The sequence below is a fragment of the Sinocyclocheilus rhinocerous genome, unplaced genomic scaffold, assembly GCF_001515625.1.
Source record: "Sinocyclocheilus rhinocerous isolate Xijiao unplaced genomic scaffold, SAMN03320098_v1.1 scaffold1445, whole genome shotgun sequence".
Lineage (NCBI taxonomy): Eukaryota > Metazoa > Chordata > Actinopteri > Cypriniformes > Cyprinidae > Sinocyclocheilus > Sinocyclocheilus rhinocerous.
Window position 1 is genome coordinate 93144 of NW_015658652.1, and position 17729 is coordinate 110872.

Consider the following 17729-nt stretch of genomic DNA (forward strand, 5'->3'; position numbering starts at 1 on the left):
CCTCGTTCCTCGTGTGTGTGCACCCCGTGACTATAGTTATATAGTTATATTATCTTAAACTGACTGTCAAAGTGCAAAATTGCCACTAATGTAACATCAATGCAAGAAACAAATGTATGCAACTTAAACTGGATACGGAGGAGTCATAAAAGAAGCAGGTTAAACTCACAGCACATGCGGTATTTACTGACTGAATGGAGACGTCAATCATTAGCTGCGCTCGTGAACACTGCACTTTGTGTGAATCCCGACGTAACCATCCTTTGCCAAATGATAAGCACACTACTATATCGTGATTTTATTTTCTGTTCGATTAGCGTTTATTACAAAACTGTGGGGGGACAGATTATATTATGACTGTTCATCATTGTAAAATAGACATTTGATCTAGAGTGCAATAAAGAAGAAAATTTAATCAGTTAATCAGTTATTATTCACCTCCTGTATGTGCTTCAAGTCTTTGACGTAGACCGCATTTTAATCTTTGTTTTGCGTAAATTACAGTTACAGAAATATCCACTCTTGTACATCCTTCCTGATGCACAATCATCAGAAAGACTGTAAAGCCGCACAATGTGTGAGATCACAACAGATGGCGGAAATTAACAAACATTAGTTTGTGACCTAGTCAGAAGAAGACGCTGTGCTGCTTCAATGCATTACAGGCTCGTGATTCGTCAGAACGCAAAACGGAATGTAGCGTTCGGTCGTGCTACATCGCTACTCGCTGGAAGAAGTAGTTAGCTACAGGAAAAGCTACACTGTTTTAAAAGTAGCGTCGTACTGCTACTGAAAAATGTAGTTACGCTAGTAGCGTCGCTACTTGTAGCTAGCTACTCCCCAACACTGGTTATGAACTAGAATGTAAACTGCATTTTAACTACCTTAAATTTTCAGGACAACTGCATTATGAGAGCAAGTGGAGCTTTACTTCAGTTATTTGTTAACACAGACATAATGTAAATATGAAAATTAACCATGGTTTTACAAAAAAAAAAAAAAAAACTTACTTTTAACTATGGTAACCACAGGTTAACCATGGTTTTGCTACACTAACCATAGTTTAACCATGGTATTTCTACAACTGTGGTTATGCAAATGGTAATCAATAGGTCAAAAAACATGGTTACTACACTTTTACTATAATAAAACCATGGTTAATTTTCGTAAGGGATAATATAGGCCTACCTGAAAACATTAAGTTTCAGCTCTTTGTTTATTCAGCTTACATGCTAATCAGTTAGCCTACTACCTTAAAGTTGCCCTAGTGTCACGGTGCAGGGTGCCTTCTCGGCTTCCCCTGCGGTTTGTGTTGTCCTGTCATGTTCGGTAGCTCGTGGTCTGGGCAATCAGCGCTGATCTCGCAGCGGGGGTTCGCGGATCACGAGCTGACTCTCCCCACCTGTCGCTCATTCCCCCACTCCCTTATATGTCTCTGCCTGTCTGTCGTTCGTCGTGAGTAGATTGTTTTGTCCTTGCTCGTGTCTTTGTGTGACTTGTGTGTGTGCAAGCATAAGTGTCTGACCCTCTGTTCTCCTGTGCTCAAGGACTCGTAATACGGAGATCCGGCAGCTCGAGTGGTCCGCAGTGTCTGCCGGCCAGCTCTGGAATCTCCGCTCACTTGAGCAGCAGTTAACTATTGTTTATGTTATTTTGTGTTTTGTGGTGAGAATAAAGACCGTCCTTTCTCACTACTCTGCATCTGAGTCCTCTCTCTATCCCAGACCCTGACAGAATCTACTCACCATAAATGGATTCAGCAGAGGAGACGGAGTTGCGCCGAGCCCTCCTGCAGCAGGGCTCTCTTCTGGGGCGACAGCAGGAGGAACTCGCGGCTTCTCGTCGCGCTTACTCGGAGATTTCTCTCCAACTCAACCAGCTGGCAGAACGGCTGGACCAGCTGCAGGCCAGCCCTTCGGAAGCCCGGGCTGGCACACCCGCGCCTGGCTCTGAAGGAGCCGTTCCTCGCAACGCGGAACCGCGGCTTAATCCGCCCGCTCCATACTCGGGTGAGCCCAACTCATGTCGGTCATTCCTGTCCCAATGCTCGCTGACTTTCACTCTCCAGCCTTCTTGTTTCCCCACGGAGCAATCCAGGGTAGCGTTCGTCATCACGCTCTTGGTGGGTCAAGCGAGAGAGTGGGGAACGGCCATGTGGGATAGCGAGCATGACTGCTGTTTGTCCTTTGAGGCATTCTCGAAGGAGTTGCGCAAGGTGTTCGATCGCTCGGCGCGGGGAATTGAGGCGGCACGAGCCCTGTCGCTGCTCCAGCAGGGACAGCAGTCCGTGTCCGGTTACTCCATTGAGTTCCGCACGCTCACCGCATCCTGCGGCTGGAATGAGACGGCGCTCTGGGATCACTTCCTCCACGGCCTGGCTGAGCACGTGAAGGACGAGATCTATTCCCTTGAGCTGCCTTCTGGCTTGGATGGATTGGTCGATCTCGCCATTCGGGTCGACGACCGGATGGCTCTCCGTTCCCGGCACCGAAGAGGGGGGATTCCCCGCGAGCACGTAACTGGGGCGGAGTTAGTAGCGGCGTGTGACACGCTGTCTCAACGCCTCATCCTCCCGGAGGAGGAGCCCATGCAAGTCGGGAGAGCACGGTTGACTGTCACGGTGCAGGGTGCCTTCTCGGCTTCCCCTGCGGTTTGTGTTGTCCTGTCATGTTCGGTAGCTCGTGGTCTGGGCAATCAGCGCTGATCTCGCAGCGGGGGTTCGCGGATCACGAGCTGACTCTCCCCACCTGTCGCTCATTCCCCCACTCCCTTATATGTCTCTGCCTGTCTGTCGTTCGTCGTGAGTAGATTGTTTTGTCCTTGCTCGTGTCTTTGTGTGACTTGTGTGTGTGCAAGCATAAGTGTCTGACCCTCTGTTCTCCTGTGCTCAAGGACTCGTAATACGGAGATCCGGCAGCTCGAGTGGTCCGCAGTGTCTGCCGGCCAGCTCTGGAATCTCCGCTCACTTGAGCAGCAGTTAACTATTGTTTATGTTATTTTGTGTTTTGTGGCGAGAATAAAGACCCTCCTTCCTCACTACTCTGCATCTGAGTCCTCTCTCTATCCCAGAACCTGACACCTAGTTGATAAACAGTAGTTCAGCTGTTCAGCTTAGCATCCTGTTAACTGATCCACCTATTAGCTTAGCATTCTACTAACGATTAGCCTGCTATCTTAGCATACAGTTAACTGGCTAGTCTGTTAGCCTTGTATATATACAAGTTATTTCACTGTTACCACTTGTAGCAACCACTATATCAGGGACAGGGAACGTTCTCATAATTTTCTGGTAAGAACGTTTTCTCTCAAAGTTATGAACAAACGCTCTTCTAATAATGTTAAAAGAACATTAAACGTTATCTGGTATTTATTAATGTTCTCAACACGTTAGCACAGAAACATTATTTAAACATTGCTCATAGAACATTTTAGTTGGACATTCGTGTAATGTTTTTTTTAAACGTTACTACTAACTACTTGCTTCAGATGCTTCAGAGAACATTCAAAAGTAAAGTTTCCACATTTGCAAAATGATAAAATGGAACGTTCCTCATATATTCTAATGTCCACATATCCAAGAAAAAAAAAGTTTCTAAACATTTCAAAAAGTGGTAATTTTAAACATTCAGATAACATTTAGAAATAACATTTCCATAACTTAAAGGATTGGTTCACTGGTTTATTTCTAGGCTTGATTGCGTTTATGGGGTGCAGTCTAACGTGTTAATGCTTAGTTTAAAAAAAACCAAAAACATTATTTTTCACATAATTGACCTTTATTCCACACCGCTCTGTCCCTGCCCGATTGAGACGCAGAGGATATTGTTGAAGAGGGTCGCGCAGAACCTGCGCAAGCACGGCTTTTAATGGTAGGCCTATGTTTTTTGTTGTCTCCAATCAACCACCCCTTTAATGGTAACGTTACTTAAACATTCTTAGTTTGTTATCTGGATCCCCCAAACCTATTCTCATATTTATATTGAGATATTTTGGTTGCAAGGGGGAAGGAACCTCACACGACTTCCACTACATTAATAATCATGTGATGTCTTCTAAATCTACCGTCCATAGCTCAGTGGTTCTTGATTACGTGACACAGCATTCCTCTCTCTCCTTCAGGGAATCAGGGTTGCATAAGTGACTCTCAATACATCAAGGCAGATGTATAATGGATGGCTTTTAGGATTTCCTGAGTCTGACTTTAGGCTAAATTTTGTATTACACAAATATCCACTGTATGTTACTTGGCCAGTCAGACTCTAGCAGTTGGCAGAGAAGCAGAGGGACCTCTTTGGAAGTAGAGAAAGAAGTAATTTAAAAAGCAAAGGCACCAGTATAGAACAGACCACAATCAAACAAAATCAGTTAAGACAGCTCTCCCATTTTTAAGCAAGCAAACAGGTGCATTGGTGATTTCATGCCGTACTGAATCTGTTCTTGCAGTGCTTGATGGGCTGTTGTGGGAGGGAGACCATGTGTTTACGAGCAAAGAGAGGGAAAAAAAAGAGAGAGCCAGGGAGACTGAAGATTGTTTATGGCTACAAAAAGCACCATCCAAGCAAACAGCAAAATGTTCAATGGTGTGCTGGGAGTAAAACTGTCCTCCAATTTTATTTCCAGCACATTATAGAACATTCTGCCATACAGAGAGCAGTTAGAGTGCACAGATGTGGGTTAAATGTGCATGCATAACGATGGTGACATGAAAAATTCCAATATATTTCCATTTTAATTACTAACCTACATCTTCAAACACCATTTCATCCATACTGCAACTTACCTGCCATCCTGTCTGGTGATGGTATACCCATAGGCTGGTTTGTTAATGAAGCTGATATTTACACCGACCAGTGGTGTCCCATCTGAAGTTACTACTTGCCCCCGGATAACACAGGCATGACTGCGAGGTTAAAAAAAATGAAAATCATAGTGAGTAAAACAGGTTATGTCATGTTAGAAAAGCATCAGATGCTATTTGCAAACACATATAATAAATTAAACAGCTCTGCGGAAACCTCAGCAGGGTTTCCTGTGTGAGAAGCAAAAGATAAGAGGAAAAAAATAGGATAGTGTTTGTGTCATTCCTGCTGTTTGAGAGAACAATGCGGAGGTATGAGTGCTTTCAGTCACAGCAGATATCTGGGCTTGAAACTGCCTCTATCTGATGTTATCTGTCTGCTTCAGGAGCTCCGACTTGCTGATCGATATGAAAAAGTCAAACACAGTTTCTTAAAATCCTGAACAATTACAAAACAACTCCCCGCTTGACATGACTTATGACTCATAGCGTTAGAGATTTTTAATCAGGCTTCATGCTGTTCAGGCTGGAGATTATGAAGGACAAAAAAAAAAACATATATATAAAAATTATTATATGAAAATTAGAGGGTCACTTTTTGTAATGTAAATCTGCCACATGATGTAATATCTGGTATTGATGTATGCGATTCATTTGATTGAATAATTGGCATGTCGCAAGAAATGGCTTGTACATTAAAATATAACATTAAAGTACATTAACATCCAAAAAATTACACACATCAGCTAGGTTAAAGAAAAAAAAGCACCTAGGAAAAAATTACACATTGAGCCTGTTTCTATGAAGGCATTAGGTATTAAACATTTGCCAGGTAGCGGAACAATTAACACTGGTGTGTAAGAGGCTGGCCCCTTTCTGTCCTTACTGCGGGCAAGATCACAGACCCAACAATATCCCTGTCCCAGGGAGGCTAACTTTATGCTAATTTAAGCACCCTCTCACCTTCAGCAGTCCTTGGCTCAGCTCTGCGTCCCTGTAAACAAAGCTAGCAGAGATAGCGCACAAGTGCAGAGCCCCACCACAATGTCTATTATCAGACTGCAAGCGAACTCAAGTTGAATAGAAAATAGAGAGAGAAGAAGTGACAAAGAAAGATCACTAAATAAGAGGGTGGAAAGACAGAAAGGGAGAGAGAGATAGCTATAATGTGTAAAGCTTTTGTCTATCTACAACATTGCTCGAGGTGACAGTTTGATTTAGAGTGTTCCCATTCAGAAGGGGCAGCGATGCAAGTTTTCACAGGGTGCACTGAGTGGAACTGAGCCACAGCGAAATATGCCGAGCTGATTCAACAACTCTACGACAAATGATTTAAATATTGATATTAAATACATCTGAAGAAGATACAGGAGAAATGAGGAACAGTGAAGTGGTCTAGACAAAAAGTCTAAAGTTTATTTATTCAGCAAACCCCTCTCTCAAGATAGTCGGAATGGCAGATAAAAGTGCAAGGAGGTTTATAAACAACAGAGATACCACCTTGTGTAGCACTGTGTTGGCAACCATGTAATAGAAGCAAACTGCAGGCCAGGTTTGACTTGATATTAGAAAAGACATCTTAAATAACTATGAAGCAAAGCATGCTAAACTGTCCTGAGAGGCAGCTTCTGTGCTAAGAAGCAGTGGTCTGAACGCTTGTGTGTTTGAAAAAGGCTAAAAAAAAGGCTAAATGGTTAATAGGCAAAATTAATGCTTACAAACTGTTTGCTGAAGTGGAATTATTAAATAAAACGTGCAGCAAGTTTTTTTAGCACTGTAAAGCTAACAAGCTAATTAGATTTGCTTCTGTAAACAGTCACTATGGTTCTAGGGTTATTATCAGGGCATTGCTAAACAACTTAGCAACAGAAGTACAGCTTAGCATCACTGTTCCTAATTTTGTTGTCAATCCATCTAAAGTCTTGGTGTGAAGTCTTAGTAAGCACTGCTAATTACTTAAAAAGCATCATAAGAGGGGCTAAATACTCCCTCTCTTACATTATATCTGTGAACAGCAGTTCTTCCCTTTCGCAGAAACTGCGATGTGTTCTAAATAGGCTAAATGGAGAGAAATAATGGGTCATCTCAGGCTGCCCCCACCCCCTCCGCCATCTCCACATGATGGTAAAAGGGGCTAAGTACACTCACATGCAGCAGGCAAACAACTTGACCCAAGTGCATCTCCAGGCAAGCACATTTATTCGTTTGTGCGATTCATGGTGTTCAGATAAACATAGGTCATGCTGTAAAGGTTAAAGAACATTCAAAAAGTTTCAGACAGGTGAGTCTTGTAAAACAGGGATGATAGGCGACTTTGATCATTCCCAGGCGTCTTGCTTTCTTGTGGTTGGACATGTCAGATGTGCATTTTCGACATGTCTCTGAGCATGCAGAAGTGGTTGTGGAATCAATAAAAAGGCCTGATCAGGTGATGGCAAGGGGCTCTTTTAGACCGACTGCGGCTATGTCTAAGAGGTCCATCTGGGCTGCTGTCAGCCTCTCTCATATCTGTCAGTGGGTGGAGGAACGAAGAGGTAATACATAATATATCAGTCCTGATATTTTTAGGTGAATCGAGGTCTCCGATCTTGCGGCTGCTGGCCGACTTCTAAAGCTTTTATTTATTTATGTCTCTTTTTTTTTTTCTTGGGAGATGATGGTGATGAAGGGTAGGCTGAGACTCTCATCTTGAAATAATGAAGAGGGTATCGGAAGACTCCCTACCGAGCATCTCAAAAATGTCACCTTGGGAAAATGTCACAGGGCATTACAAGAGCATTTCACGAATACCGGGTGACATGTTCACAAAAGGCTATATCAAACAAAGTCTAGTGTTTCATCTTTGCATGAGGTTATGCGCATCGGACATGAGTTGATTGAGGGCGCAGTGATTTATGCAACAGAAGAACGTCTGGCAGATAGGACTGAAATGAGTGCATGAAGGAGAACGCTGGACAGCTTTGAAGTGATCAGAGTCTCATTAGGACAGCGCAGATTAGACAAAGGGAGTCCGTGCTTGCCAGAGGCTCAGTCACGCAAACCAAAAGGCCATTTGGTCCAGAGTCTGAGCTGAACTGTGGGAAATGGCCATTTAAGAGATGTAAAAACAATACCCTGCTCACTATAGTTCAGGGAAGGACTGTTCACTGATCCAAAACCCCTCTAAACAAGAAATTTCCACTTGAGTTTCCAAATGAACAAAGCAAGACAAGGTCTAAAAACAGAAGGCTTTGAATCGAAGACCCCTTTGGCACATTATGCCTTATGGAGCTACGAATCAAAACGTCAATGTACCCTGGGCGGCACCATTAGAGACAATCTCCATGGAGAGAACAAAAAGATGCTCATTTGTTTGTTACGTTTTCATTTTTGCCTTTGAAATGTCAGCTCTACTTTCATGAAAGGAAATGCGGGGATACTCTACGACATTTCAAAGGAGCACAACTTTTTCCCCAAGTCTCTAGTAGAATATTTTGTGCTCATTTCAAATGAGAACAGAAAGAGAGAGAGGGAAGAGACCAGTGCAAGAGTGGGATGCAAATGCAAAAGTGGCGTTCTAGGTATTGTTTACAGATAAAAAGGGAACGCCACAAATGGAGGCAAACGATGAAAAGTCATATGGGATCACACAGTGACAGCACTGTTCTCTCATGCGAAACATCTTTGGGGCACCTTGGGATGAGCCCCATGCCCTGTTTGTTTACAGGAACTAGAGTTTTAGATGGATTGACAGCATCTACTTATAGTTACTGATTGATCTTAATATTACCACTATAGTGGATTGGGATTTGGGATAAATATGGAAAAGAGAACTGCAAGAAACTGCACAAAAACTGTGAACCTTACTACTGAAACACTTACATGCCATCAAAGGGGTTGGCGCCAGGGATGACGTGGGTACTGTCCCGGCCCACCAGAAAGCGGACACGCTGGTAGAAAAACTGCAGGGTGCTCAGAGTGGAAGAGATCTGGGTTTCCTGGATAATATCCAGTGGATCAGGAGAGCCCACACACAGAGACGTGGTGTGACATGTCTGCAAACAGCAATCCGGGTCCATGCAGTCCATCAACCCATCTGATAGAGAGAGGACAGGTTTAATCTTTAATAACAGGGATGTAGAGTCACAAAATTAATCACTGTATTTTCACAAAATTATTACTTTTTTAAGTAAGTGACAAACAATGTATCTGTTTATAAATTGCCTTCACTTACTAGTGGCAGGATTTACATGGTTTCTAGCTGGACAAAGCTAGTTTAGCTAGTTGATCAGATGGACTACAAGCTGGTGTACTTGGTTTCCTGTGGTGGATCATCTTGGTCAAGTTGGTCAGAGGTCATAGACCACCGTGGCCAAGGTGCCACACTACATATAGATTTAATTGGGGTAGGGGTAGGGGGGTTAGGTGTAGGGCCTCATTAGCCTATCAGACACAATCTGTGGCACTTTCCTCCAGTGGGCACCAGTGAATGTTCCAGAAACCAGCTTGATCAGGTATGACCTGGTTACCAGAAATGTTCAGAACCTGGAGCACCGATGCCTTCCAACATGCTTATTTTGTACAAGCTAGCGTCATTCCCCTAGGTCAGTAGCTTTAAAGGAGAGGAAAAAGATTTCATCATCCCAAGACGAACATGCGTGAACCGTTAGCAGGATCTTGAAAACTTCTGAGAAATAACTGCCTCTGTTGGATGGCTTTCTGTGCCCTACAGCTGCGTTACTGCAGTAAGTTAGAGCCAGTCTGGCTTCTTATTTCCTTCATGTTTTTTTTCTTCTTTTTTTCCAACAGTTTCCACACCTTTACAGGCAGCTCACCCTCTCCCTCCTGTAATTCAGCTGAAATAATTCAGGACTTCAGGCCATGCTGAGAGGAACCCTTTAATGTACTGAACTGGGTCATCTCTTATTCTCTAATATCTCTCTCTCTTCCTCTCTCTCTACTTTCAGGAACCTCTCTGACCGGATGGGCCAAATTATAAAAATAACACCTCTCCTGGTGGAAGCGTCACCACTGCTTGTTTCAGTTGCTGCAATACTACCACCAATTGACTGCTTTAGTGACGTGACATGTGGCCAAGTATGGTGACCCATACTCGGAATTAGTGCTCTGCATTTATCCCATCCAAAGTGCACACACACAGCAGTGAACACACACACACACCGTGAACACACACCCGGAGCAGTGGGCAGCCATTTTTTGCTGCGGCGCCCAGGGAGCAGTTGGGGGTTTGGTGCCTTGCTCAAGGGCACCTCAGTTGTGGTATTGAAGGTGGGAGAGAGCGCTGTACATTCACTCCCCCCACCTACAATCCCTGCCGGTACGTGACTCGAACCCGCAACCTTTGGGTTACGAGTCCGACTCTCTAACCATTAGGCCACGACTTTACTATTAACATATGTGCTAGAAGTTTCTGATTGGTATTCTACAGGTTATCATCCATTTTAGTTTGGTCTGCATGTCTTTTCCATTTGGCTGGATACCCTCACAACCTGTTTTTGCTGTTTTCATGAGAATCTCTACAAAGCAATTATTTAGGAAGGTTAAAAGCACCATCAGGCCTATATCTGCAACAAATGCTAGTCAGTACTAAAACAGAGTTTGGTAACTACAGCAGAACAATAATCTCCCCGAAGAGTGTGCTCAACAGTGCAAAAAATGTTTTATTCTCAGAGTGGTTTGTGAAAGGACAAGGCTACCTTTGATTTAGAGGCTTGGCAGGAGGTCTGTTCCAAGCTGATGCTTGCTGGGAAATGGAAGCTAGGTGATGTGGATTTAGTTCGTCTCTCTGTGAGCTTGGGGAACTTGAAGCCTATGACTTTGACTAAAACAACCCACTCTTCTACAAGTGGGTCCACGTATCCACAGGGAAGGTCTGATCATTTCCAATGCTATTTAAAGAGCTGAATGCTTTTAGCTCAATGAAGGTGCTCAAGGCAAACTCTAGATTGTAGTGTTTTAAGTGACAAACTGACAACAGCATAGGCATCATAAACAACTCTAGTGTAGGCAATAAAGAAGTGAAGAGAAAAGAAGAGACCCCAGCAAAGACTGTTAAATCTTCCTAATAAATGTCAAGGCAGCGTGTTGTTTGTGTTTGTGTACCTCCGTCATTGTCCTTGCCGTCACTGCAGGCCGTCTCCATTGATGTGTCGCAGCCTGCTCCCCGCCAGCCCAGCTGACAAACGCAGTACCAGCCATTATTACCCAGTGTGCATCTGCCGTTGCCATTGCACAGACCAGGACAGCCCTCTGTGCACACAAAAGCAAAGCATACACATTAGAGAGGGCACTTTTCACCAAAACAAACATTGCACTATAACAGACAAGACGTTGCAAAGCCTAGTTATTATATCCTAGATGAAAAAATTCTAAATTAAGGGTTGTGGGTCAAAAGAGTGCTTCAGCAATAACAGTGATAACTTTAGGTGATTAACTGATACACCTTTTTAAGTCCTTATATCCTATAGAGGCAGACTCATACTGCAGAGCTCCTCTGGATCAATACATTCTCATTAGTGTTGTACAATAAATGCAGAACTCCGCTCTAAACAGAAAGAGAGAGAGAGAGAGAGAGCAAGAAAAAGAGCTAATTCTAACCTGAAAAAAACCCAATTACCTCAACTAGATAAACAGCAATATAGATAATCACAGTGTTTCTTGGGTAAAACAACTAGCAACCTTAGCTTTAGATAGCAGACTAGTCTAAAATGTGAAAACCACAAGCGCCTGGTACAGCACAAACCATATGTCTAATTCCAATAATGTAAATGTCATGGCACATTTCGAAATAGGATTTCACAGGCCTGTGCTTGAGCAGGGAGGTTAATGCTGACAGGATGTAGATAGCACAGGTGGCACACGGTCCTACAGACACGGTACACTCCATACGACAGCGTAAAATGTCTGTCATTGTCATATGTTTCCTCCTCCCCTCACTGTCACATATCAGCTACCTGTCCAATTCCATTTCCTAAGATGAAAACATAGACGAAAGGCGAGAAACCCTGCACAATCGAATGTAAAATCCTGACATGCTTTTCACAAGCCAAGAGCCGCTCTCCAAGATGTCTGAGCTGACCTATTTTGTCAGCGACAGTTAGCACAGCCACTGCTCGAACATCACAGAGACTAAAGGAAGGGAGAGAGAGAGTGGGAGTTTGTATAGAGAAAGAAAGGTGGTGGGTGCCTGATAAGAAGGAAATGTGAGATGCCTCTAAAAGCCATGATCATTTCTAAAGATGGCTCAATGTGGAATGGCATGCAGTGTTTTCATCTATGATTTGTGCATCATGATGCTATGCTCAATGTTCCAAGACAGCTGTGCTTCAATAACTGATGTATGTTAGCACATTTAGCACCATTTGACGCAAGGAAGAAAAATCGCTGATCTTTGCCATAGCATGTAAGTCTACACCTAAATGGAGAATCCATCATGAAAGTGGGCTGTAATGTTGACTTAAATAATTATATAGCTGCACAGATCAGCACAATGTCATGCAAATATAAGAAAGAGCAGTTGTAGAATAGTGGTAAGAGCACATGCTATGATACAGTGAGCTATGTTACTCTTGGGTAAAGAATCCCAAATGTCAATTTTCATGACTAGCATGATCTTGTCTAAACATGCTCCTGGAAGACCAGACTACCTTCCTGCAGATTTTAGTTCTAACCCCAATTAAACACACCAGAACCAGTTAATCAAGGTCCATTTGCTTGCTCGAAAGTTCCAGGCAGGTGTACTGGATCAAGCTGAAACTAAATTCTTTAGAAAGGTGGACCATCAGGAGCAGTAGCATGTCCCAGTGTGCACAGTAGGGTGTCTCTTTTGCAGGACCCACACATCCTTGATGCTTTGCACTTCTCAGTGGAGAACTACTAAACAGTCAGTACACAATGCTATGTCAACAGTGTGTGCACTTTGAGGACGACTAAGGGAGCCATATGGAACGAGACCAATGGACGATCTCATTTATTGTCTTTTCTCGACTCTCAACGGAAGTGACAAAAAAGCAGATCAAAAACACAAGGTTGCATTTGCATTCACAGCCTCCAGCTGACCTCACATCGGTGTAAGGTCGATCTTTTTGCGCTACAAGGCAGGCAGTGACAGTTATATGCTTTGCTAACAAGCAAAGAATGAGCTTGACCAGTAGACAGCAGGTTCCTCCTTAAACACCCAAACAGACAAACAGCTGCACAGTCTGCAGTGGCGAGACGTCTGAATGGTCTGTTCTGAATGCTTATTAAAGAACTAAATAAATAAAGATCTGTGCTCTGCTGGCAGCAATTCAGCTTAATTGGCAGCCCTTTCAGAGAGAGGCCCCTGTGGAGCGCACCCGTGCATCAGGCAGAAACGGCTCCGGAGGGCCACACACCACCTCGCGCGACCCCTGCAGTTCACGCTAGCCGCACAGCTTCTCGGTGTGGGAAGAAAGGGAGGGAAGGGGTGGGCTCATAGAGCACAAAAACTAGAGACAAGAAAGGGAAAAAAACAAGGAGCAGGTAGGGGGTGTGGCGGCTCGGGGCCCTGGCATCACTAGTGCATAGCATCCTTTAATTAGGCTGCCACTTCAGCACCTCTCAGAACCCCCTCCCTGTGCTACACAGCTGCACTTAACATCCATTATGCATGGCGTCGGTTGGCAAGGTCCGTGACCATCCGCCAGCCCTCCCTCCTTGGATCCTGTGGGCCATCCATCTCCTTGAGTTCCACAGCAGGTATACGGCGGCAAAGCAGACACTCCGGCTCTCGTGCCGCCCACTCAGCGGGCGTGAAGGTGCTAAGTGGCGAGGTGGCAGAGCAGCGCATTGGATGTGGTGGCACAACAGCAGCATGACGCGGCAAAGACTGTGGTTAGTGTGGCATGAAGCATGGGCTGAATGAAAATAGCAGCGCAACCCTAAAGATGAGCATTACGAAGGATGGGCTGATGGAAACATGATGGACCACAGAACATGAGAGAGAAAGAAAAGATAGGACAGGAGGAGTGCCATACCTTTCACTACCTTATCCAGATAGTGAGCTTTAGGGGGAGATAAAAGACAAGGACATATAAGGGAGGTTTTGAACAGTGCTGCTTCCATGACAAGACACAGACAGCTAGAGGCATGGGCTGGTTGCTCAAAGACTTCTACGTTTACAGAAACACAGGGGCTGCAAAAGCTATAGCAAGGAAAATAGCATGCAAAAAGCAACACGTCACATCACAGGCTGGGAGAAAGTTAAAGGTATGGTGTGACAGGGTAGAGAAAGAGAGGGATGAAAACAGATGTAGTGAGAAGTCTCGGTTTATCAGAACATGTATTACAGGTGGGAGATTTTTTGGCAACACTTTCTATGAAGCCTGTATATATATATATATATATAAACCATTATAAAGCTCTTCATAATGCCTTATGTTAGACATTTTTAAATTCTGAATAGTATTACAATTGATTATAACTGGAAATTCTAAAACGGATGCATAATGCATATATATGGCTTTATGAAGGATAGCTGATAATGCATAATAAATCTTCAGAATGTATTACATGCAGACTTTTTGGAAAATGTCACCATTATAATTTGTAAACAAATTACATAAGTATTTTTATATATACAGTATATAAAAGTACATCCTTCAGGTTTAAGACTGTGTAATGATGTCAAAAGCTTATAAAGAAAGAGCATGTCACTGATGAGACGACCACATTCTAATGCAAACAGCAGTGGAGAGGCAACACGTCATCTGTCAAACATTCTGTACATTACATCATGGACCGTCACACTTACCGTCTTTAATGGCACACGCTTTATGAGAATATATGATCCTTGCTGTTGGGATGCTATGTCTCACTATGGTACATGTATGAAGAACATCAATAATGCATCAAGAAAATATTAAAAGACGGAATGCTAGTTCACTGGCCCCAGAAAAATAAATAAATAAATAACAACACTCTTGCATTTCTCGTTTTACTGATCTGGAAAGTTCACAAGATCAAAATAGAAACTGTTTTCTTTGCTTTGTTCACCTCTGGTGTTTTATGAGAAGCTGTTTTCTGAGGAGTCTTTTCTTTTTGGGGCCACTGACTGATAAACTCAGAGACAAAATCAATTGTTAAAAAAAAATGCTGTATCAGATTAGACTATGTAAGTTCCTTTAACAGAGCAGATATGTCAAAGAGTAGAACAGAGAGACACAATGATGTTGAGACAGAAGCACTGGTTAAGGCAGTCTCACAGAACAGACTGTTTATTGGCCCATTCATATTCTTTAGTTGAGATGGAAAACAAAAGTCAAGCACTTAATGTGATTTACTCATGCTCCAAGAACACCATTCCAACAAATGCTTCCATGACAAGACACAGACAGCTAGAGGCATGGGCTGGTTGCTCAAAGACTTCTACGTTTACAGAAACACAGGGGCTGCAAAAGCTATAGCAAGGAAAATAGCATGCAAAAAGCAACACGTCACATCACAGGCTGGGAGAAAGTTAAAGGTATGGTGTGACAAGGTAGAGAAAGAGAGAGATGGAAAAAAGATGTAGCGTGAAGTCTCAGTTTATCAGTACATGTATTAGAGGAGTGAGATGTTTTGGCAACACTTTCTATGAAGCCTGAATATATAAACCAGTATAAAGCTCTTCTTACTACCTTATGTTAGACATTGTAATTTTTATATTATTATTTTTTAATATATTATTATTAAGAAAGAGCATGTCACTGATGAGACCGGCACACTCTAATCCAAACTGCAGTGAAGAGGCAACACGTCATCTGTCGAACATTCTGTACATTACATCATGGACCGTCACACTTTGCCTTTAATGGCACATGCTTATTAGAATATATGATCCCTGCTGTTGGGATACTATGTCTCACTATGGTACATGTATGAAGAACATCAATAATGCATCAAGAAATTATTAAAAGACAGAATGCTAGTGCACTGGCCCTGACAAAAAAACAACAACAGCAACACTCCTGCATTAGAAGATTTCTGGTTTTACTGAACTGGAAAGTTCATAAGATCAAAATAGAAACTGTATTCTTTGCTTTTGTCACCTCTGGTGTTTTATGAGAAGCTGTTTTCTGAGTGTTTTCTTTTTGGGGCCACCGACTGATAAACTCAAGAGACAAAATCAAATGTTACAGCTGGAAAAAAATACAATATCAGATTACACTATGTAAGTTCCTTTAACAGAGCAGATATCTTATGAATGTTTTGGATAAGATAGAGAGGGTGAGAGACAAAGAGTAGAACAGAGACACAATGAATTGGAGACAGAAACACTGGTAAAGGCAGTCTCACAGAACAGACTGTTTATTGGCCCATTCAGATTCTTTAGGTGAGATGGAAAACAAATGTTAAGCACTTAATGTGATTTACTCATGTTCCCAGAACACCATCCCAATCAACCAATCAAATTTTAGGGTTAAGATGTTGTTAGGTGCAACACTGTTATCAACCAAATTATTGCTCTGTGAATTAAGGGTTTGGTTAGGTGGCACTTTCAACAAGTAAGGCACAAAATTGGGTCTGAAACTCCTAAAATGGATTTTACATACTTTAAATTATTTAACTTTTCTTTCTCAACCAATGGTCTTTGAAGGGAGGTGCTTAACCTTAAGAAAAAAGTTTGGATTCTTTGCAACCTGTTACCAAAATGTAGTCTAAATATAGTTTACAACCTTGCTTTTCTTCTTCTTCATGCATTAAAGAAACATCTAAAGAAATCAAGATAACTTACAATAGCTTAACAAGGTAACATACTTGACTACAATATTTATAATCATTAATAAAAAAAAGAGTGATTTGATGTGTATGAATGAAACTAGTTATTTTTCATTTTATATATACAGTACATTTTGTGGAATGCTGTTCTAGGACCACAAGGGACATGTATTTGTGTGAACCATTTTGTCTCCATATAGTTAATACAAAGTAAACAGGCAGGGAGAACTGTTGGTCACTGCTGTGCATGTTAAATAAGAATTATGTTTGGCTTAGCTTCATTAGGGGCTCAATAATCCATGCTAACCCATATTTCCATTACAAAACTACCAAAAAGGTGTTGTGTTCAACAGTCTTCCTGCTCTAGAGGTGATAGGGAATGAATCCATCTGCTGTTTTGTCGTGTTCTGTCTAGTGGCTTTCAGTTAACACTTAAAAAAAATATCCTAAAATCTGTCCATGGCACAATCTAATACACTTGGCTCAATTAAAGGACGGGTTGCCTCAATGAAGTAAAGTTGCTTTGTTCATCTTGGAAATATTACTAACAATATAAATGTTATTCTTCAGTTTACCTTATAACAATTACATTTCACAGCAAAAAGAAATGTGTACCACAACCTAAAAAGGGACATTTGTACAATTATGCTAAAAGGCTTTTGATTTGCTAAAAAAAAGTATAAACTTTTAATCATTCCAACGTCAGAAGGCATGTAACAGATTGTGAACAATATGATTTTCAACAAAGTTTTGATAATGTAAATAATTTAGAGGCCTTGAAATTTTTACCATACAGCATCCCTTACTTTTGGTAAAATCACTGTCTCTCGTTGCTTTTTAGTTCAAATAAAAGTAAATTAAAGCCGACACGTGTACACAACTGCAAAAATAATGAATGTTTTAAAGGGGTCCTATTATGCTTTTTCAACTTTAGTTAGTCTGTAATGTTGCTGTTTGAGCATAAAAAAGATCTGCGAAGTTACAAAGCTCAAAGTCCACTTCAAAAGGAGATATTTTATTTAACAGAAATCACTTTTTAAAAACTACAATGAACGACTCGTTTGGACTACAACGCATATTTTCTGGGATTTGTGAAATCAGAAGAATAAATCTCCAATTATGTTGGAGACACGCTAGCTTTCCCAAAGCAGATGAACTTAGAGTGGTTACAATCATCCAGGTTTAAATCGTGCTCAAATTGATTTGATTTTGA

General features: G+C 42.1%; 1 protein-coding gene across 1 annotated transcript in view; it reads right to left on the minus strand.

Moving 5' to 3' along the window:
* The window catches only part of LOC107722800 (teneurin-4-like), a 243647-nt gene that overhangs the window by 66292 nt on the left and 159626 nt on the right, over positions 1-17729 (minus strand). The window contains exons 16-19 of the mRNA XM_016531280.1: positions 13795-13821; positions 10901-11047; positions 8660-8873; positions 4781-4900 (exon numbers count right to left, since the gene is read on the minus strand). Of these exons, the coding sequence (XP_016386766.1) occupies positions 4781-4900; positions 8660-8873; positions 10901-11047; positions 13795-13821 (508 nt within the window). The remainder of the gene's footprint in view (positions 1-4780; positions 4901-8659; positions 8874-10900; positions 11048-13794; positions 13822-17729) is intronic.